Genomic DNA, 22,254 nt, shown 5'->3' with positions numbered 1-22,254 from the left:
TGACTCCCTAACTTCTTTGTCTTATCCATGCTCCTCAGTCCACAATAGTCAATACTATGGCCTCTGCTTTCTTAATTATTCCTTTCTGTTTTTTTCTTAGATTTAGCATATAGTTTCTATTTTTTGTATTACATGTTTAATCCCATTTGAATTAGGTTGTTCCTGTATAAGCTTTGAGCTAAACACATATATAAACATGATACCAAAATTTTGACACAAAACTAACGACAGTAAAATTCAAAAATATTTAAAAACACGTAAACAAATAATGTAAATATTCAATAATGTAAGGATATTAGTATGATAACCTTATAAAAATTATGGGTGCTAGATGTTCTAATACTTATGTCATTCACATTTCTAGGACACTTAGGGATCTAAAAACCATGTCATGATATTGTTTCATTCATTGAGATTCAAGTTAAGGCTCTTAAGAATTTATATTCCAATTATAACTCAATCCACTTTATTTTATTCGTTTCAATTGTTTTAGTAACATACTATTTATAAAATTACTTACATTCAGTTAATATTTAAAAATTTAATTTTAAATTTTTTGTGCATTGTATTAATGTTTATGAAACACATTTTTAATATTTATTTTTAAATTTAACTATTATTTAAAAAATTTAGATTTCTTAATCAAATTATATATTCCACATAAAAAATAAAGAGGATAAAATATCTCATCATACTATAAGATAAATTATATCTTTTAGCCATTAAAATTATGACATTTGTCATGTTTAATCATGTTCTATAAAGATCTTTCTAAAAACTAGAAAAATATGATACATGTCATAATTTTACTGATTGAACGAGATAACTTATCTCTTGGTATGATGAGATACTTTATTGTAAATTTAAAATTTGACATCTATGCATGACTATTGGGCTAGTTCAAGTAGACCCAATGAGGGAGGTATTATCTATTGGGCCATGTAGAGTGGACTAGATCTTGTGATATGTGAGCTTTTCCATGAAAGTAGTTTTCTCCAAGAGTGTTGTTACATTGCTTTCAGACAAATGGACCTAAAACGATGAAATATCATCCACTAAGATGTGTAACTTGACCACACTTCATCTCGTTGCAACTTCATAGCCTAAACTATAACATATAAAAAGTAGTTGACTAAGAAAAAAGAGAGCAAGTGATGCAAATAAACTACATGTAGTTTCAATTTGCAGTCAAAGGCATTGGTGCTATATAGTGAAACTCAGAAGGCCACTTTCAGTGATAAAATGATCTTACAAATAGAAACAGCATGAACTGAAAGAAAACAATATGGATTTATCTTATACAAGGCTTCTGAATCCTTAGACCCAATCACCCTTTCAAATTGAAATTGGTATCAGTTTTCTATTTTCCTTAAGAACTGATCACTATTCCTTTGTTGTTAAACAATAATTAACTAGTAATTTATCACCCGAGTATTATTCTCAAAATGAATTCGGCATAATGTTATTACATGTAAGATAATTACATCAGGTCCCATTTGCATGCATACTTCTCTACCTAGCATCACATGTTATTATCTGAATAAATAATATAAACGTTGATGTACAAAGCATAAGAAATAGATGTAACAATAATTCAAATAAATAAAAAAACATTTGGAACAGAAACTGCCTTGAACTTCATTAATGTAATGCATTTGTATTTATAACCACTCAAAATTGTGCACCATGATTTCATTTACTCATATAAGTAAACTTATACTACATATCTAGAAAAGAAAAATGATTTTGTTTATAAGCACTGAAAAATTAATGGTTTTGTTTCATAGATATAAAACCACGATAACTATGATCATCTTGTGAATCCAGCCATTCTGCCCAAAATGCCTTGTTTATATGGTAAGAAGGTTTTCCTCTTCAAATCCTCAACTTCTGCTTTCTTCCTTGCATAGTGCAATTCATGTGCTGAAATAGGTTTCTTCTTTGAAGACAGTGATGGGTTTTCTATGGAACTAAAACGTGAACTTTTTCCTTCTTTATCCTTCCTAAAATACTTCATAAATGAGTCTTTACTGCTACTACTACCTTCAGATGTAGTTCGGAATAATAATAAATCCCTTAACCTCCATTTTCTTGAACTCTTCAAAGGGGTGGGTGAAAGTGAAGAATTTGTGACATTCTCTTTGTTACTACTCTCTTCTTTTGATTCTCTAAAAGGAGAGAGTGAACGTGACACTCTTTGACGACCCGAATTGGGAGAAACTATAATTGAAGGTGTCTTGTTTCTGCTCCTTGTTACTTCACTTTCTCTATTGATGCTACTAATGTTATGAGACTCATTTTTCTTTCTACGTGAGAAATCTTCATGAATAACCTTATTCTCTTGTTCTATTGTAGTAGATATACTAGGATGTTTTGGAGACACAAATGGGCTTTTAGTATATTCCAATAAATTGTTGTCTTTGTCTTCTATCAAAGGCTTAATAGCTGAACTAGGAGATTTATTTGATTCCTCTACAAAAAAAGTGAAACCATCGTGATCAGTATTTGAGGTTGGAAGGGTAATTGAAAAGTAATCAAATTCGGTATAAAACTCTGAAATTTTAGATGGGCTTGTGGGAGCACTAATGTATATTTCTCCAAATCGCTTTGGTGTAGAAGGAGAAGTAAGATAAGGTAAGATCCTAGAATCATAATTGAAATCGAAATAATCAATAGGGGGACTACCCATAACTTCCATTTTTCCTTAGATCTAAATTTGTTTAGATCTTAAGGTTAGTGGCAATATATAAATATAATAATTATACGGGGCAGGGAAGCTTTATCTCATTATAAACATGCAGCGATAAAAAGAAAATTATAAAAATATAAATTAAAAAGGAAATTATAAATTAATATTTTTATGCGTGAACATAATCATTGAGATACAAGATCTATTTTTTAAGAGAAAATATATATACCAATTGTAAAAAAATTTACACAGTTAGTATATTATCACTATTATTCAATTTCAATCCATAGAAACAATGATAAATGATAAATTATTTATATATAAATCTTTATATTATTAATACATATATATTATACCATTTTTTATAACGTCAAGCTTGGTTTATTTTTTCTAATAAAAATCTTGTGTTTAAGCGAGACATCGGACTAAAATGGAAGGTCGCATTAATTATTGATTCTTTAATTATTGAATATGGTTGATTTTCTAATGTTTTTTAACAATAATAATAAAATATATAAAAAGGAAATGTTGGAATTTTTTTAAGATTCGATGAGAGAAACTTTATATTCAAAAGTGGAGTATCTTAAATAATGAATATCTTAAAAACAATGCTTTTCAATGAATTTATTTAATGTTTAATAATACTTGAATATAAAAATAAGAATGTAATATTTATATGCTGATGATGTAAATATTTATATACACTTTGTGTATTTTCTAATATTGTATATGAATGATGGATGATACACTAATATTATATTAAATTCTTACATGTTTGATGCATTATCTAAAAATAAAGTTATCAAAAAACAAAATTATCAATTCTTAATCTAACAAATATAACAATTTTATCCCTCTCTCTATATATATATATATATATTAATTTGATCATTTTTAATTCTTTAGCTATGATATTCAGGATATTAGTTAGCACTTTTTTATTGGTTAATATAGTTGTCTCTACATGAGTCTTGTTCTTTTCTTCATAATATTAATTAACATTATTTTTAATTAATTTATTTGACTGCTTTTAAATGAGTTTTTAGCTTTTATAGGTATTAATAAACATTACTTTTAATTAATTAATTTGGTCATTTTAGATGAGTTTGATACAATACTATGAATATAGTATCGACTATTAAAACAACTAAGATAATAATATCATACTAAAACGATTCAACTAATACGTTTTTTTAAGGATATAATAAGATTAGGATGTGATATATAATATAAATTATTAGTAAAGATAAAATAGGACATTCAATATTGTGGTCCAAAAGAATTTTTAAAATTTTAAATTTGTTTTTTAATCAGTACAATTATTATTAAAAAAATTATTTTATATTGTATTGGTCATCGGGCCCTATCAAATGGAATGAGAAAGGTTTTATTGTTTGGAAGAGTCCAACTACATAAAGTAGAAAGTGAATCATTCTCTAGTTTTCAATAAAGGAAATGGTTGATACTTGATAGGGTTGCCCCTTCTCCCATAAGAAACGAGACTAAGACCACTCAAATTCAATCATGTTCATTCACCCTTAGTTTTGTTTGTTTTTCTTCACTTTGAGAGCAAAAACAAAGTTTATATCCCATCCGTATAATATTATTCTTTTGTCTTTATTATAAGATAAGATACATTATTAACATGTTTTGTTATATTTTCCATAAGCTACTTTACATTTTTTATGCATCAAAATAGTTTATTGAACCCAATCATATTTATCCACTGTTTTAGTTGTTTCAATATTATTATATCTATAATATTTCAGCTACAAAAACTTATTTTCACTATTAACATCCATAAATTGGAGTCATAGACTTGTAGGTAACAGAAATATAGCTAACACTCGAGTATGAAATGAATAGGATTTTATCATGTGTTTGGAAAATGCATTGACACTTTGAGAACCAATTTTCATCAAGTTCCCCCATTTTATAGGCAATAAACTAGTGAGATATGTGATTGTTTTTCTGACAAATGTTTCTCTTAAACGATTGAACCTGGTCTTTAACATGCTTAACTTGACCAACATATAACAAATGGTCATTAGAAAATAAAATATTGAGTTACTTCAAAACGGCCTATATATATTTAGAATATACATATCGAAAGAGATAACTTACGTAAAAAGAGAGCTTTTGGTGACCATCTTTATCAAGAGAGAAATTGTTACATGTCCCAAGACCAATAAACCTAACAAAATTCTCATTATGATGACATAATAATTGCTCAAAATTAAATTAGTTTATTCTATATGAATAATAGAATATAGTTGGGACTGCAGCAATTAATTGTGGCAGGTATATTAATTGCATGGGCTTCTTATGCAACACCAAAAATGACATGCCATGAGATGGACCACAATTAGTCCTAACTGTCTATGCTAATAACTAGAGAATTCCAATATCAGAAAAATGACATGACATGAATGTTGGACAATGTATGTAATTACACCAGTACTTACAATATTAATGATCTTTAGTGCATACTATGAACATGTGAACGCACACCGTTTAAACTTTAAAGTCAAACATGTACAACTAATACTAATGTACTTTCATTACTTTCTTTGTTCATATTGTCACTTGTTAGAGTTAAGACTGATTTTAGAATAATGATATTTCATTCTTTATATGCATGATATAAAGCTGTATACAAATTGTATCCCCAATGGAAGTAAAACCATATACAGAAAGAGAGAAAAAAGCAAAACTATGTGCATAGCAAGTATCTAAATGTGAAATCATATGGCATAATTTGTACAAATTGTGAAAGAGGCTCTGGCTTTCTTTTTTCAAGTAACTTAATAGCTTCTTTCCCTAGTTCACTTGGTAATTGAAGGCATATCCAATCCACCAATGATTCCAAGTCTTTTGCTAAATCAAGTAAATGCCAATCTAATAGCTTAGGGACAATAAACTTTGATGTTGAAATTCCAACTGCAGCCTGTAAGTATTCTCTTTTAGCAACTTCCAGTTCATTCTCGACCTCGGACGCCGTGTAAATCCTCACCTGCATTTGGCATAGTTCATGAATTTATAACTAGTTGTAGGAGAATAAAAATTCAATTGAAACTAAGCATATACTTACAGTAGGAGAGGACCAAGTTCCACAAGAGAGAGCAAATATCACTAGTGCTTCTGATAATTCCAGCCCATATAAGCTTCTTAATGTCATTTCATAATTTTTCACTTCCTTTGGTAATGTTAGTTTTGAATTTAGCTGCAAGAAGCTTATCAATTTGCTTGTAAATTGCCTACATATTCCAATTCAGAGATAGTGCATAGAACTTACCAATTTCCAGTGATAAGGAAGTCTTAAAATGCAATGTTCTATGGTTGGTGCACTTAGCATGTGTCCACCCACATTTATTGTTGCCTGAGTAACAAAAAAATCGGAAAAACTCTTGAGTGCAATAGTACTATTTTGCTTAACTTCTATCAAGCCTTTAACACACTATATGGGTCGGTTACATAGATAGAGCGACACCCTACTGTTTTATCATAAATCATTGACAAAACATTGATCAACTACATTTTTAAAAGGTATGTTCTGTCATAAATCATGTGCTCAACTTGCGGAACATACAAAATGTATTATAATTCTTGTTGAGAAGAACGTCCCACATTTTTTACTTCATTCTTTTAGACATGAGTTAAATACTTGTTGGACTACTCCTCTCGTCACCAATTGTTTGGAACCTTAACATGGTTTTAGAACTGAAATACAAGTTTTCTCTGATTGTCATGAGTCAAAAAGATGTCTTTTAATCATGGATCAAAGATAACATTTCGGCTGGTCCAACAATTTCTTAGGCACAAATGGGAAGAAACAAAACTTAATAGTTAGAGCATACCTTGTGCATCAGCGCAACAACCATGTCAGGACTCTCTGGTATGCCATTTTCTATGAATGCCTGAAGCAAAGCAGCACTTCAATAAATAAGCTATTACTTACATTAAAGATGAAAGTAACACACGCAACTTTCAAAATTCAGATGAATATAAGATGTTATTCTAATGAACATTATTGACATACATTCATCATACACGAGTTATATATGTTGATCCAGAATGCTAGCTTCTCCTGATGGTTGAGATTCTCTAAGTTGACACCAGCTAGTTTTCTCAAAAGAAGTCTGCAAATGTCAGGAAAATAAATTACTGTAACATGTAATTGATACTAATGTTAAATTTCGCGGAAAAGAAAAGAAAATGTATTCTAGTTTGGATAGAATATAACATACTTCAACAGATGCAGCAAGAACAAAGAATTTGCCGTTCGTTTCGGATTGAAAGATTTAGCTTCAACGGCGTGTAATTGCTTGTATCGACCAATATCCCTCTTTCCAGATTCCAAACAGATACCATAAGGATCCCAAAACTCTCTTCCTTCAATACAGTTTCGAGGTTTTAGATCCCACGAGGGCGATACTGATATATCAACTGCAGAACCTGGATTTTTCGCTCCACTCATTCTCAACAGAATGCTTGATAAACACTTCAGAATATTTTCAGAGATTATATTCGGGCTTTCGTCTCCTGATGGTTTTTCATGTGGGCTAAGATTTCTAACTTCAGCAATTGGGAGGTTGCTTGGCCGTAGTTCTTGCTGCACAACGAAAAAGCTCTCATTCATTGACTTAACAAAAAAATCACTTCACTTTGCCACAATGCTACCTACTAGACCCTATCACACAACGGAAAACTATTTTCGCATACCTGCCTTTTTGGAATATCACAACTTTTCTGCAGTGATTTATTGTCAATGGGTAGTTTCTTAGTTGGATTCTTTGTTGCTTGCCCTGTATAAGTTGATTGCTTGCTTCTCTTGGAAGGATTAGAACATGATTCATCCTCTTTTCCTTGTCTATCCACTGGTACAACAAATACAAGGTATAAACCACATTAAGTATTACATTCTAGAGTCTACTCTAGAGCAAACTAAATGCATGCTCTAATTTAAAGTTAATGTTAGAGATGAATCCTAGAGCATGTATTTGCTCTGTTATATGAGCATGCAATAATTTCGTCATTTTCATGAAATGCTAGCTCAATTGTGAACAGCTTAACCTCAATTAATGACATAATATACAGTTCCTCACCTGGAAGTGTTGTTGTAGTCCTAGTTGCAGATGTTGCAGCTTTACCCATTGTTTGTGAAAGTGACTTCAATTTACCGTGTTTTCGACTATTAGACGGGCTTGCATTATCGAGTTTCATCTTGGAGGATGAGATGTATACAGTTTCCTGGTACAAATTCTGCCTGAAATGCATCACCTGTTCTTCAAGCCTTACAATTTCTTCCTCCAATACTGCCACCTCAGCCACAAGTCCTAGTGTCTACATTTTTACAAGATTAAAAATTGAACACTCAAATATTCAAGTTTCTGTTATATAAAAACCCCATCATCAAAATTATACCAAAGTAAATTCATATACCCTCTATATATAACTTGTATCATGCTTCTTTTCCACACTTAACAATAGGAACTAGTTTCCTTACAAAAACAGTATCTATCACTAATACTAGTGGAAAAAAAGGACTAAACAAAATAGTGATATACTAACATTGGGAGGGAGATAAGAAGGAAGACGAGGTAGTGCACCCAAAGGTCTATTGAAAGCTCTCTTCAATGCCCTGTGAATATTCTCCTCGTGCCTAAGCTTCTTCTTCAACCTCTCCACCTGCAAAATCAGAATCCTCAGCTCAATTTCCGGTTCGAGATAATAAAACAAGAAACCTGATTCCAAATAAGGAAATCTAATTAGAGAAGAATCAGTGCTATTATTACATCTTGTTGCAAAGCCAATTTTCTGTCTCTACTCAATGTTTTTCCACCTTCAGTTGCATTCTTTGTGCCCTCTACCACTCTTCCCTGCATCTCTACCTTTTCATTCAAGGCCAAAGAAGTTAGAATCAGATCAAGTATCAATAACTTAGAATAAGATAAAGCTATGCAGAATTCACAAACAAAACAGAAAATTTGAGAGCTTGAGATTTAGAAAAGCCAACCCAATCATGAATTATGACCAAAGATCTCTTTTTTGTTCTTTATAATGTATAGTATTTGTTATGTTATGAAAAGAGAAGCCGAATTATGAGAAATTCTGGGATCTTTTGGTCAATGAAACAGAAGGCATAGTTTGTGTCATAAATGATAAGAATTGAAAACTGTTATTATGGTATCAAACTATCAATCATAAAATTGAATATAGGTAAATAAATAATGATGAGGTTCATTATATTCACTGTACCAACCGTTTTTTAAAAAACACTCATTTGACATAAATGTAACATCTGTTCTGTCTAATTAATAATTACTTTTTCATGTGACATTGGAGCTTGCACCCTTGTCCTCATTCTTGTGTCCATTTTTTCCAGTTCTACTAAATCTGTAATAACTGCAACTAATTGCAAAACCAACATCAAATGCTAAGAGTAAACAGAAAAGAGTGAAGGAGGATGAAAGTATATAAGAAATGAAGGATATTGGTATATGCTAAGGTAAAGAGAAGAAGACAATGGAATTTCCACCGCTTGCAATGAAAAGAAGAATATTTAAAGGACAGGGTAGAGTAGAATAGAATAGTGTGGGTAAGTGTAAGAGAGAGAAAGAGAAAGAGAAAAATGGGTGGTTTTGCTAAAAATAGATAAAGATGCTCATTTAAGCTAAGATAGAAAGAAACAAGTAGAGGGACCAAACGTAAGCAAAACAACAACACCACACCTAAGACGTGGAAGCATCTAATCATATTTACTTCATGTTCTCGTTCAATTACAAAATTTTATTTTATTTAAAAATAAAATTTATAATAATAAAAATTAATATTTATACATTATTTTTGAAGTTTAATTGATTTTGTAAATAAGAATAAAATTTTCTTCAAAAAGAGAGGGTCTTTCTCATATTTAGAAGGTGAAGATGTTATTAACTTTTATTTAAAATTTATACGGGATCTTCTAAGGTAGGATTAAAGAGTTTAAAATATATGTATTGATAGTGTAAAAAATTTATACTGTCAGTACTTCATACACTATTGATTTGTATTATAGTGTAAAAAATTTAGATAATTTGCTGACAGTAAAAAAAAATTACAATGTCAGTATATACATATTAAATCATTAAAATAATGAGTAAAATGATAGTGGTTAGAATACCACATTATTTATATTGGGAAATCAAACACGAATGCTTGATGCAATAAATATTTTTATATTTTTTCATAATGGCATATACCAATATGTCATTTGAATAACTCAGTTAATAATTTATTTCAACCTACTTACTTACCCAAAAAAATTATTGAATAAATCTATATAATTCTAATCAAAATTTCTTAAAACTCCTCATAACCATTAAACCGGGGAGGTTTTGATTGTTTTTATATTCTCAAGATAATTTAACATTTATTCCTTATTTAGAACTACCTTACGAGGATTGTTAGGATTTATGAGAATGTAAAAATATTTTTAAAGACTCAAATAGTCAAGCTCCTTTTTCTTAGATAAATAATTAATATACTTTTTTGAAGTAGATCATTTATTTAAGAATTTCTCCCATCAAAAGGGATTGTAAACGGTATATCATTATGAACCAACGTGCGTTTTCCATTTGAGTTCCATTATACTATTTGAATTAATTTTACGTTCCCCTTTTTCTTGTCTTGCCTTTTTACTACTTTCTTCTTATCCTCATATATTTTGTTCTTTTATTCTGCTTTTAAATTCAAAATTCTAATGAAAGTGAAATTTTTGATGGGGTTTGGTAGATTTTGCCAGTGAATTATGCACTGGACATGCATGAAATAAAAAGGTTTAGTGTAATGTCAAGGCAAAAGCTGCTTCAGTCACATGCTTTGCCACCTAAAACCATTGTATTTTATCTTTTCCGGATAAATTAAGAAAAAATATATGTATTAAATGGCATTCCAATCCTATAATATAGTAATTTCAGTTTAAAGAAAAAAATTATTGGTATAAATTATGTAAAAGGTGAAAATAATAAAATATGTGTATTTTTAAAACCCACGTCATTTGCAATGCCTGGCAAATGACAACCTTGTAGAATGGTGACAAGTCTTTAGTCCATTGTCACTAGTGGTTACCACTTGCCACACACGTATTAAATGTTTATTTGATAAGAATTGAAGTACTAAACAAAAACTTAGCTGAAATATTATATTATAGATTATTATTAAAAATGTTGGATTCAGAAAGCAATTGAAAATAGCAGCTGAAACGGCAAGGTGATCGCGATGGCTAGTTATATGTGCATCAAAAATTGTATTTTTATATATGAATGATGACATAATATTGTATATTTTATATTTATTTTTAAAAATGTTCGGCTTAATTGGGTTTTTGGTCTTTGTAAATAAGTCAATTCTGAAATTGGCCCTTAAACTTTTTTTTTATGGTATGAGCCCTTGTAATGTTTCCAATTTTGCCTTGCCCTACCGATCAATCGTTCATATTTAGGAATGAGTTAATATTTTGAAAGAATGTAATATATATATATATATATTGGTAGTATAAATATTTATACACAATCAAAACATTATCTATCATTAATTTATTTTACTTTTATTCAATAGTCAATCATGATTGAAAATAAATTATATATAATATAATAACAGTGTAAAAAACTCTTATATTATCAGTGTATATATTTTTTCTCTATTTTCAAATGTTGAGTCAGTAAGTAAATATTTACCCGTGAATGCTCTTAGTCTGTTGGATTCTATTAATTTTTTAATTTAATATTATATATCGAATGTGTAAGAATTTTTACACATCAATAGTGAATGATATACTGACAGTGTATAAATTTTAAACTCTTAATTTTTTTTGGGTTATGTTGCTTTTTTTAACCATGTTTTTGCTATTTAAGATTTTGTGTTTCTATCTTTTTATCATTTTTCTTACGTTTTTCATAATTATTTTAATTATAAATAGATATATGTTAAGGTGACTTATATCACATTGTTTTTATTTAGAAAATACCATATTTCATGCTTGTACTAGATATAATATTGTACCATACTGGTGCAACACCTCATAAAACCAGGCCGCAAGTTCAATAGGAGCAGGCCCAACGTTTGAATTGCTTAATGAAGTTCCCCTTTGATCTACGATTTACCACTACAACTTCACGTATTCTTCCCATTATGGCATCATCAACCATTAATACATGATGGCTTTAATAGAGTTATAACGTCTAAGAATAATTATGTTGGTTGGGTGGACGAAGATAAAAGAAAGATAAGAAGATGTATATACTGATAATGTAAGAGTTTTTTTACACTATTATTGTATTATCTATCATTCATTTTTAATCATCCTTGACTTTTTCAACAAAAAATATACACTCAATGTATAGATATTATTACACTCTAAAAGAAATAAGATATGATAATTAACTTGCTATAACTAGAGGTTGATGAGCTAGGGAGATAAGATAGAGTAGTATGTTGTTCTATCCTTTCGTATTCCACTAGGGTACATTTTCAATTCCGGAAGAGAATTATTATGTTATTATACATGAGCAAATAAGATAATCTTGTTTGTGTACCCAAAAAATAAGATAATCTTGTTTTCCTCCAATATTCTTTTGAATATTATCTAGTGTACGAAAGACGGTTAGAAGAATAGTTTATCTTGCTTATATTTTATCCTTATTACCTAAAACATTCAATGTAGTGCAACCTATTTTTCGTTCTTAAATGGGTCTCATTGGTTATTTTATATTTCATTACCCATTTCAACAACTTAAGTCAAAATCATTTTCAATTATGTAACTTTGTTTCCATTCTTAAATGGATCCCATAAACCTACCTCATATTTATCTTCTTCTTCACTTTTACTTTACTTTATTTGATATTCATTTATTCTCTCTCTTCATTTTCTAATATTGTCTCAACTATAAAAACAATGTCAATTTTGTTCATTGTTGCGAAATAAGCATAAAAATGGTTCTTCTCCGATAGTGAAATTGGAAGAAGAACATTCTTATTTGACTATAAACTTAGTTTTTCACCATTGTGGGTGCTCTTTGCCTCAGATGTATCTCATATGTAATTAATTAATATACCCCAATCACCAAATAGGTTCATAAAGTCATGTCAATTGAACATATATGTAGCATTGATTTTATACATTCATATGGCTTAAGTTAGTATTTTTTATTAATGAATATGATAAACTATGCAATTCGATAAAATCATGGAATTTTATGCCCCAATTAACAAGGTCCAAACAAACTTAGAAGATATGATTCGGATTCACATGATATGTTGGAACTGATGTAGAAGGATAAAATCACATAATATACTTGATCCAACTCAAATCACTGCATATTTTAGCAGAAATAGATAGAAGTACATCATTGTACTATTTGTTAGTTGAGTAAAATCCAATGGTTCTAATTTTAATTTATTTTTTAATAAAATAAATTCAAAAGTTAATAATGTTTTTGTTATATTTTAGTACTTGATTCTCTATAAACGAAAATCTCAACACAACATCATTTGAGAATAAATTTTTGGAAGTAAAAAAACAGATGACATGCTATAACCCTTACGGATTAAGTACTTTGATTATGGAAATAAAAAAGTATTCCCATGCCATGATCGATGTTTTGTTTTTTTTCCCAATTTCTGAAGATATATAACTTGTTAGGTGAAGAGAATAAAACTTTTCTTAATATGCATTAGTCTGATCAATAATCATAGATTTTTTACCCCTTGGGTTTTTCCCTTCATTCATGTTTTCTTCACCTTTGAGTGTCTTCTTCTTTTATGTCCCCACACTCTCACGTTGCAATTAAAAGATGCACGTTCAACCATGTTAATGTTTTCCAAATTAACCATTTCAATCTCTCATGTGCTATCATTCATTTCTATATTTGAATAAACACATTTGACTCTGAAATTTTATATAATTGTATTTGGCATACCGTATACATCTTGCCAATTCCTCATTAATTTATTTCCAAAATAGATGGGTACTTTATAATAACATTTTGTACTCCTTTTATGTTAGTATTATTTTGTGGACATATATGTAAGTTTATCCTTATTCCTTAGGACAAATTTTAAAGAGTAATATTTTTCCATTAGCTTTATAGGTTTTTATTAACATACTATAGAGGGTGTCGTCCCATTTTGGAGGAAATAAATTAGAACATTAGATTTCATTTGTGTTAAGTTTGTAATTGACTAATCATTTAATAAATATTCTTGTTTGACCAATTATAATGACAATGAATGAATAAGCATGAATGTACACTTTATTATTATTCCAGCTAGCAGATCCTTCTTATAGCCAATGAATTATCAACCTCAAGAATCATGAGTCAAGACTAATAACATGACAAAAATAGAAATGAAAATGGTCAAAACTTAATAATAAATATTTGTCTTTCTTCCTCATTTTCATAATAAAAAATTCTTAGCTAGGGGCTAGTTTTTGCAGTGGATTTGAGCTGTGTACGTACCCCTTGACCCTTTCAATAAGGCATAAGATACCTGGGTGAAAATATGACATTTGTGTACTTTATTATATAGTGTTGCTAATTACTCATGGTACGATTAGGATATAGATCACTTGTATAAAGTAATATCTTATTTTCTATTCCGAATTAATTAGAATATTACCTTTTATTTTTAAAAAAATTATTTTATTCATGTAGGAATATGTGACTAGTCCAGAATGAAATTCTCCCATTAACCGGTGTTGCCCCATTATTTATTACAAGTGAAAAGGGCCTTGTAACTAATAATGATATCAAAATGTTGAGTGCAGGAGTACAAGATTTCATAAAAAATATTTGTAAATATATGATAGACCATGACCTAAGCCTATGTCATCTTGTGCTTAAAGAAAATTTCTTTATACAGCAAAATACTATTCATGAAGTTCTCTCTCATTCTTTTAACAGTTGAGATGAAATAGGCATGTTGTTTTTCTCTGCTAGATCAATGACATTCACCAATTTTGGCTGAGCCATTACTTTTTTCTTCTTCTTTGTACCTCTAGAAAAGACCTATTCACTAGCTATGACTATGACACAATCACGTGGATTATGCTCAAAAGATCCCCTTTAAACCCATATTTGTTCTTATACATCATAAGTCATAACATAAATAATTTTTACAATGTATTGGTCTAGTGGTATAAGACATGTTAGATCTTTGGGATGTTCAAAATGTCAATAGTTTGATTCCTTAGAGTGGTATTTATTGGGAGAGACAACCACAAACTCCGAAAAAGTTTAGTTTCTTACACAAAAATTACAATGTTTTATAAATTAAATTTAAGACCAGTAATTCAGATATATAGTTAGTTATTATGCATTATTCTTGTACTCAAATATATTAGTTTTATATATTATTACTTTTAAATAAAATTGAAATTACTCACTTTAAACATATTTGTACATCAACTAGATTCCCAAAGATGAAATAATGTCTAATTTTGTTGAAACAATAATTCGTGGTAATCCAATCTTTCTAAAATTCATTTCACGTTACTATTAACTTTATTTTGTTTTGGATTATAAGTCTCAACAATGAGATTTCTTCATCATGGGCTAAATTATTCTTGTTATTCTTATTAACAAAGGGTGTGAAATCTTCATTGTAAAGTATTTTTTCCACATGCCATGTAAAAGAAGCAAATAACTGAATAAGTAAAATGATTTTACTTATAGTGTTTAAAACTTTTCAGTGAAGCGTGTGGTACTATGTTTGGACATTAGAAACTTGTTACCTCACCCAGACCCACTTGGTGTAGTACATGTACATTGCCATGGGTTTGTGGAGTATTACTTTAGAATGCCGCGAGGCTGATAATATAAACTTTTCTGAAACCACCGACAAAAGTTGAAAAGCATCTACTCTCTACAAACGGGTTCCTCTAAAATGATTGGTAGAAGTACTATAGAATCTCCATTTGGTTGTTTTTAACTCATTCTTATCAAAACAAGAACATTCGTATTATATTTTTAAATGTGGCATTTTTATTTCATGTATTATGTTCCTAAAAATTAAGGACAGAGATAAGATTAATGAGGAAAAACAAAAAATATAAATGTTTGGTTAATAATAAAATAAGTTAGAAGGCTTAAATAAGAATAAGAATAAGAATGATGTTTGGTATTATGGAAAAATGTAAATATTAAAGGATGACCCGATCGCTATTTAGGGTCGGGTTAGCTTCGGGTCTAGGGTTCAAAAAAGTGGTCCGACCAATATTTAGAGCCGAGTAAGGACAAGTTTTAACTCGTCCCAACCCGCTCATGCTCACCCCTACTATAATATGATATTGGTTCTGACTTCTGGGATGGAGATCTCCTGTTTCTATTGGTGTCTCCAATCATGTCCCAAACCAATCAAAATGCATCATTTAATTGGAAAAAAAATTAATTAATATTTTATATTATTTTGTGGAATATTATTGAATAGGAAAATGAAAACAACAACTTTCTATGACAGAGTATCCTGTCTCTTAAGTCTGACCTATACTCACAACATTTGTACAAGTACTTTAAAGCTCTGCTAGAAACCATATATCCTTTAGTATTCTTACTTTTGCTTTGGTGATGCAATAAACTTTGTCATGTCCCCTGTTATTTCCATTACTGTTACTGTGGCAATACTTGGTGATAAAGGAATTATATAGTGTTGCACTAAAAACGAGACTAAATAGCATACTAGCAAGCACTAAGTTGGAAATCAAGTTTGTGATGTAATCATAAGACATGACTTTGTTTTAAGGTAGTTAAATGGGAGTAAGACACATTTCTATTACTGAAGAGATAAGTTATATAAAAACACTAAAAAATTAAAAACAATTATATTTTTAATTTTTAATTTTCATTGAAATTATAATTTTAACCTCAAAAACATACTACAAAATATAATATATCTCTCCATTAATAGAGAGGAGTTTAACTCGTTAAATGGAATTCAATCATGAAGCAAACATTAGAATAGAATAGGACATGTTTCCTTCCTCTCTTGCAATAGAAGCAAAACCAGGGTAGAATTTCATTTCATCCAAAAAAACAAATGAGTAGAGATCATCTTCATTACTAAAAAGAGCAATCTTCATTTTATTCTTACATGACAAAAATGACTTTACAAATATAAATAAAATAATCTCACGGTACATCCATCTAAAGAAGTCGACTAAAAAAAAGAAGTAAAATTGATTAGTAGAAAAAGAGTGGACCCGCATTCTTTTGGTGCAAAATAGGTTGAGCAGGGTGCCTAATTTTCTAGGTAAGGTGACAAATGAAAGCCACTCATGTTGGGTAGTAAACCTACCATTCTTCTGATAAAGATAAACTCAACAAATGCATAACCACCGAATGTACCATAGATAGATAATATTTATAATTAGGGTTATTTTTCTTGTTTTTGGTCTGCATTGCAAATTGAAATCATAACGATGCTCATTAATGATATCAATCCAAATAGCTGAGGTACAAACTTTTAATGAGACCAGAGATAAGTCCCAGAGATAAGTCCCACAACGAGTGTCATACAATGTGTCATAACCTTATAATTTGCTAAAATATATATATTTAAATTAAAATTTAATTTTTAAATATTTTAAAAATATCATAAGATCATAGTAAATGGAGTGACATTCATTATGGGACAACAGATATGCAACCGAAAACAAGAACAACCATCGATGGTTTGAGTGGATAGCTACCGATACATAATGCTTGTTAGAGTGATTATTTTAGATGTTGCCTTCAAGACCATTCTATGACTTCAGTTCAGTGTACTATCTTTAGCCTGACCCTTTTTGTTAAAGTCTCATGTCATAGGCCCTAAAGCAAATTCTAGCATGTAGCCTACAGTCAGAGCCCATCTTACAGAAACTAAAATGAATTTGGGCTGACAAGACCTCAATGCAAGGTACAATTTCATAAAAATATAACAATAACAATCAAATTCTAACCCGTCAGGGAAGTCGGCTACATAGATTAAATGATGTCATTTTGCTTTATTATAAAGTATAAACCGTGTTAACATACTTAAGATAATTACTTTCAGTAAACAAGCTTAAGTTCCTCATTACTCCTACAAAAGTCTAACGAATGATTAATTGAATCCTATAGTGCTACCTCTCAAAACTCAACTCCACTTCACAATTAGGATGGCTTCTTAGAAATTCAGCAGATCAAGCAAGTTACAAGGTAGAGAAGTTAATTGTTCATCTAAACCTTATGCTGTTGTGAGAACAACTCATGCAGTGCACTTAATTCAGCTTACTTGTTGTTGTTGGCCTCCATAAATAGGGTAAGTCCCATAGGTAGCAGCATATATACTTGGGTCATGAGTAGCTGACATAGCATATCCATAACCATCATAAATAGAGGCCCCATAATATGCCCCATAATATGCTCCATTCCAGGGACTACCGAAATCCACTCTAAACTGTTACATAAATTTATTCCAAGTGAGATACAATGATGCATATGCAATTTAATGATAGACAGCATAAAGACAATGTGATGCAAGCTATTTTAATTGACTACAAAAACAATGATTTTATTACTCTTTTTAATCTACTTTCAGTGTAACATGTGCTATATATGTTTTGCAAAAATGTTGTGTGCAATCAATTTTGTACAACAAGTTTGACTATATCGTCTTGAAAGAGAAAATGTGAGACATTTTTTCTTGTTTCTAAAAAAATGTTGTCAAACCTTGTCTTACAAAGTTGGTTGTATATCACTATATCTTGTGGTTGTGGCCATGCTATTAGAAGATGGAGTAGTTACTAGTCCTACACAAAATACAGATTAGAAAATTTCATTTGCTGTGAATCATTGAATAGAACCATTTTCTTTGTGTGCACAATAACTTTCAGGTTTACTGCACAAAGTACAAATACTATGTGCTATAAACCTCTACTTTGTTGCCAGAAACGCGATCTGTTAGCTTTGAAATCGTTATTCGTGTGTGTGAAAGAGAGATTACTTGTTTATTTGCCGGATTGCGGCCCCAAGAAAGACGAATAGTTTGCTTGCCAATGGTTGTTCCATCCAGCTTCTGCAAAGCATCTTCTGCATTATTTCTGGAAGGTTGTTCATAATGTTAGTAGTAATCATATTTGAGATTAAAAACTATGACATCTATGAATTTGCATAGACTTGAAAAGGCCAAAACTTTTTACCTGTTGGCAAATTGTACAAAACCACATCCTTTTCCAACAGGTATCTTAACAGAAAATATCTCACCATACTGAGAGAAGGGGTGCCTAAGATCCTCTGCTGTAACACTAGGGTCGAGTCCTCCAACAAATATCTAGAATTAACAATCCATAGAAAAACAGTGTCAAATCACTAAGAAAAATTTAAATCGAACTTACCAAATATATTAAAGATTTACAGTTGTGTTGGTAGAATCAGCTTCAGATTGGCCTGATGTGCTATTTCCCTGTCCTACTATATAAAGAAACAGACATAATCAATACCCTGCTAGTAGAGATATTTCAGACTCTTGAAGCAGCATGTAGTAAAAAAACTGAACATATTATATTTTGCAATAAAAACTCACCATTTTGCAATAATAAGTGTCATTTTAAGCAACATGTTCATAAAGACATGGAAATACCTTTTTTTAATAATCAAAATGAAATAATCATTCTAACCATAAGACCTCATATAAGTAGTTCAATGTTAGACTGAAGTGTCTTGAAATATTTTATTTGAATGGAATGTACAATATCCATTTCTTGTATTTTCTTTAGAGAGTAAAGTTTGAAGATGATAATCATGTGATTTGCCATACCTTGTTGATAGCCAGAGGATTTCCTAGGAGTTGCAGCACCAATGCGCATAGGCCTGGTAGAACAGTAAACACCATTCATTTCAGTCATAGCCTGAGACCTCTCATTATCATCACCGAATCGGACGAAACCATAACCCTTTGAACGCCCATTATTGGCATCAAAAACAACCTTTGCAGCTTTAACAGAAGGATATTTACTAGAAAAAGTTTCATGCAATAAGCTATCTGTGACATCTGCAGCTAAATCTCCTACAAAAATCGAAAGATGTGGAACATTATCGGATCGCTTGTCCCCTGCGCTAAATGTTGCCCAGTTCAGGCGAAAAAGTTGGTCGGCGTTGGGCATCAAAATTCCAGCATAATTCTCTAGAACCTTCTTAGCTGTGCTGTGTGAATAGAATTCAACAAATCCATATCCCTCTGATAGACCAGTCTGTTTATTGCGAATAACCTTAATGGAAGAAATCTGCAAACAAAATTAAGATAGTAAGATGCAACAGTTGTTCTGTTTTTAACAAAATGTGAAGCAGAGGAATGATAACAAGTTAAGCCTTCAAACTTTAGATTATCTTTTTCATAAAACTTTAATAGCAACAGTTATTGTCACCTTTTGGTTTCAACTAGGTACCAGCAACAATTTTACCTGGAACCTTCACCACTCAAATCCAAGTCACAAGAGCATAGACCAATCTTATCTCAACAAAAACTATTCAGTCTTTACTTCCAACATATTAATCCAATAAAAAGGAAAAAACAACCCCCTTCTAATTATTGAGGTTGATACAGAAGCCTAAATCAATCATGCAAGTTATTCCTTGAAAGTTTCTTAACAGTAGATATAGATTTTAACATAAGATTATTAAAAAAAATCAATCCTTAAATTATAATAGAAGAACAATGTTTTAAAAGTTTTCTTGAATCATATTGTAAGCATGATAAAATGCTAATATTTTGTCTAATTGTTGTGACATTTTTATCTAATACAAATAATCAAAAGTAGTAAAACAAGTAGGAGTGTCAAAGAAGGTGTCAATAAAGATAATTATTTTGAACTTTCTCTTCTTCTTAGGTTATACCACATTTAGAACATTAAAAAAACAACTTCACTATAAAAAAAAATCAAAATTATGCGTTTACAACATGGAGAGAGAGCTTCACTCTGAGCTTTTCATAAGGTTGATAACTCACAGTCTCATACACTAGATTGAACTACGCAGAAAGTGCACACACAAAAACAAGAACAGTTTTTACGTTCGTGAAACAAACTAAAAAAACAATCAGCAAAAACGCACTAATATATGCAGTGTGTTTGAACGTGTTCTATAACAGACGAAAAAGAAAGATTATAATATAACAGAAAGAGAAAATAAAAAAACCTCGGTGGTGGAAGCGAAACAACGGTGGAGATAATTTTCATCCATCCAATGATGCAAATCACCGATCCATATGGTCTTGTTCTCTGCACTTGAACTATGACGATTGTAATGGTGAGGCACGTGCGCCGGAGAAACCTGGTTTTGGTAATGATGGTGGTAAGGCACGTAGGGCGAGGGTGGCGCCGCCGCGTAATGTTGAGCCGGTAACATAGGGTGGTGCATTACCATCGCCGCAGCAGGGTATTGCATCGGCACCCAGTGATGTGGCACTGCCACTGCCTGAGGCTGCGGCTGCGGCGGCGTTTGCCGTTGTTGTTGATTCTGCTCCGTCGCTTGTGAATCAGAGCCGTTGGATTGCATCACTTTCTCTTATTGTTTTGTTTATAGTATTGAAATGAATATGGGAGATTCAGATATTAAAGAGTGAAAAAAGAAAGAATAAAAAGGGAAGTGAAGAGGTATAAGAAAGAAGATGAATTATGATGTTGATTGTCGTTTTCACCCTTGGATTAGGTTATGGGCTTCAATATTATCTTTTATCTTTCTTTTTGTTTATTTAATTTATTTATTTTACTTTATTTATTCAATCATGAGTACTTTTTCACAGTTTCAGTGATAGTGGGATAAGTTAATGGCAGTGAAAATTGACGTAAGAGGAAATTTGCCTAGGAATCAGATCTGTATCACTCTCTATGTACTAGGAAACTCAACATCAATACGTGCAATTTTGTTTTTGGTGCATAAGCATTTATAAACATTAATGCTAATGAGTGATTACTATTATGAGAATAAATCCAATAATCCATAAATTCGTCACGTGTTTAAGTATTTTTGGGTGATCCTGGTAGCAGAAGGGTTAGAAAAATCAAAGATAATACTAGTGGTAAATTATACTATTTTTTATAAAACAGGACAAATTTATTGTTAAATAAATAGAAGTTCTTGTGGTCTACTCCTTGTATCAAGGTATATTAGTTGAACAAGAAAATAAAATGATAAAACACAAAGTCAACCTATGTAACATGATAAAAGACTAAATAAAATGATATCTCAAATATCTTTAATATGTTGAGTAAAAATGAGAAGATTATTAAATATTAATCGGTGAAGGAGTAGACTATAGTTGTAATGTGTGAAAGACAAATTAATTTGTCATTGATTGTTAGTAAAAATACTTGCAGTTAGTATAATTTGTATTTGTTCTGTTTCACAAAAATAAAAAATTGATATCCAAAGAATAACATCATATTTACCCAAGCACCATCATCATTATTATAATCATACATATATATGTTTACATAGATTCAATAGAAGATATAAAAACAAAAGAAAATGAGATGAACCAACAGCTGATTTTTTACAAGCTTCTTAACT

The 22,254-nt window shown here is 30.4% G+C and overlaps 3 protein-coding genes across 9 annotated transcripts; all 3 read right to left on the bottom strand.

Annotated features, from left to right (window-relative positions):
* Window positions 1,618–2,737, bottom strand: LOC109342451. The gene has a single exon (XM_019580433.1). It carries the CDS (start codon window positions 2,696–2,698, stop codon window positions 1,811–1,813), a length of 888 nt encoding a protein of 295 aa, XP_019435978.1. The 5' UTR covers window positions 2,699–2,737; the 3' UTR covers window positions 1,618–1,810.
* Window positions 5,303–9,389, bottom strand: LOC109343915. Of its 7 annotated transcripts, none has more exons than XM_019582436.1 (11): window positions 9,015–9,389; window positions 8,485–8,580; window positions 8,261–8,377; window positions 7,795–8,032; window positions 7,412–7,563; window positions 6,937–7,301; window positions 6,729–6,828; window positions 6,547–6,606; window positions 5,985–6,068; window positions 5,781–5,912; window positions 5,303–5,702 (listed from the first exon to the last, which is right to left on the bottom strand). In XM_019582436.1, exons 1-11 carry the CDS (start codon window positions 9,117–9,119, stop codon window positions 5,403–5,405), a joined length of 1,749 nt encoding a protein of 582 aa, XP_019437981.1. In that variant the 5' UTR covers window positions 9,120–9,389; the 3' UTR covers window positions 5,303–5,402. The 7 variants fall into 7 exon arrangements, with proteins under 7 accessions (XP_019437981.1, XP_019437982.1, XP_019437980.1 ...); XM_019582437.1 differs by having other exon boundaries at window positions 5,781–5,897; window positions 7,412–7,566; window positions 9,015–9,386; XM_019582435.1 differs by having other exon boundaries at window positions 7,412–7,566; window positions 9,015–9,384.
* On the bottom strand, window positions 17,688–21,349 carry LOC109343914 (polyadenylate-binding protein RBP47C-like). Its single transcript, XM_019582434.1, has 6 exons — window positions 20,881–21,349; window positions 19,505–19,970; window positions 19,103–19,158; window positions 18,888–19,018; window positions 18,692–18,788; window positions 17,688–18,145 (listed from the first exon to the last, which is right to left on the bottom strand). The coding sequence occupies exons 1-6, from the start codon at window positions 21,238–21,240 to the stop codon at window positions 17,972–17,974; spliced, it is 1,284 nt and encodes a 427-aa protein (XP_019437979.1). The 5' UTR covers window positions 21,241–21,349; the 3' UTR covers window positions 17,688–17,971.

The sequence above is a fragment of the Lupinus angustifolius genome, chromosome LG03 (assembly GCF_001865875.1).
Source record: "Lupinus angustifolius cultivar Tanjil chromosome LG03, LupAngTanjil_v1.0, whole genome shotgun sequence".
NCBI lineage: Eukaryota > Viridiplantae > Streptophyta > Magnoliopsida > Fabales > Fabaceae > Lupinus > Lupinus angustifolius.
The sequence above is the reverse complement of the archived record's forward strand: the minus strand, read 5'-3'. Positions and strand labels throughout refer to the sequence as shown.

Excerpts from the sequence above, each read along its gene's own strand:
- LOC109342451 (XM_019580433.1), bottom strand. The coding sequence starts at position 2,698 with ATGGAAGTTATGGGTAGTCCCCCTATTGATTATTTCGATTTCAATTAT.
- LOC109343915 (XM_019582435.1), bottom strand. The coding sequence starts at position 9,119 with ATGTTGGTTTTGCAATTAGTTGCAGTTATTACAGATTTAGTAGAACTG. Across the intron at positions 8,033-8,260 it reads CTTCTTATCTCCCTCCCAAT|ACACTAGGACTTGTGGCTGA; the intron begins GTTAGTATATCA and ends GTAAAAATGTAG. Across the intron at positions 7,567-7,794 it reads GACTACAACAACACTTCCAG|TGGATAGACAAGGAAAAGAG; the intron begins GTGAGGAACTGT and ends TTGTTGTACCAG.
- LOC109343914 (XM_019582434.1), bottom strand. The coding sequence starts at position 21,240 with ATGCAATCCAACGGCTCTGATTCACAAGCGACGGAGCAGAATCAACAA. Across the intron at positions 18,789-18,887 it reads TTTGTACAATTTGCCAACAG|AAATAATGCAGAAGATGCTT; the intron begins GTAAAAAGTTTT and ends ACAACCTTCCAG. Across the intron at positions 18,146-18,691 it reads GCAATCCGGCAAATAAACAA|TTTAGAGTGGATTTCGGTAG; the intron begins GTAATCTCTCTT and ends TTTATGTAACAG.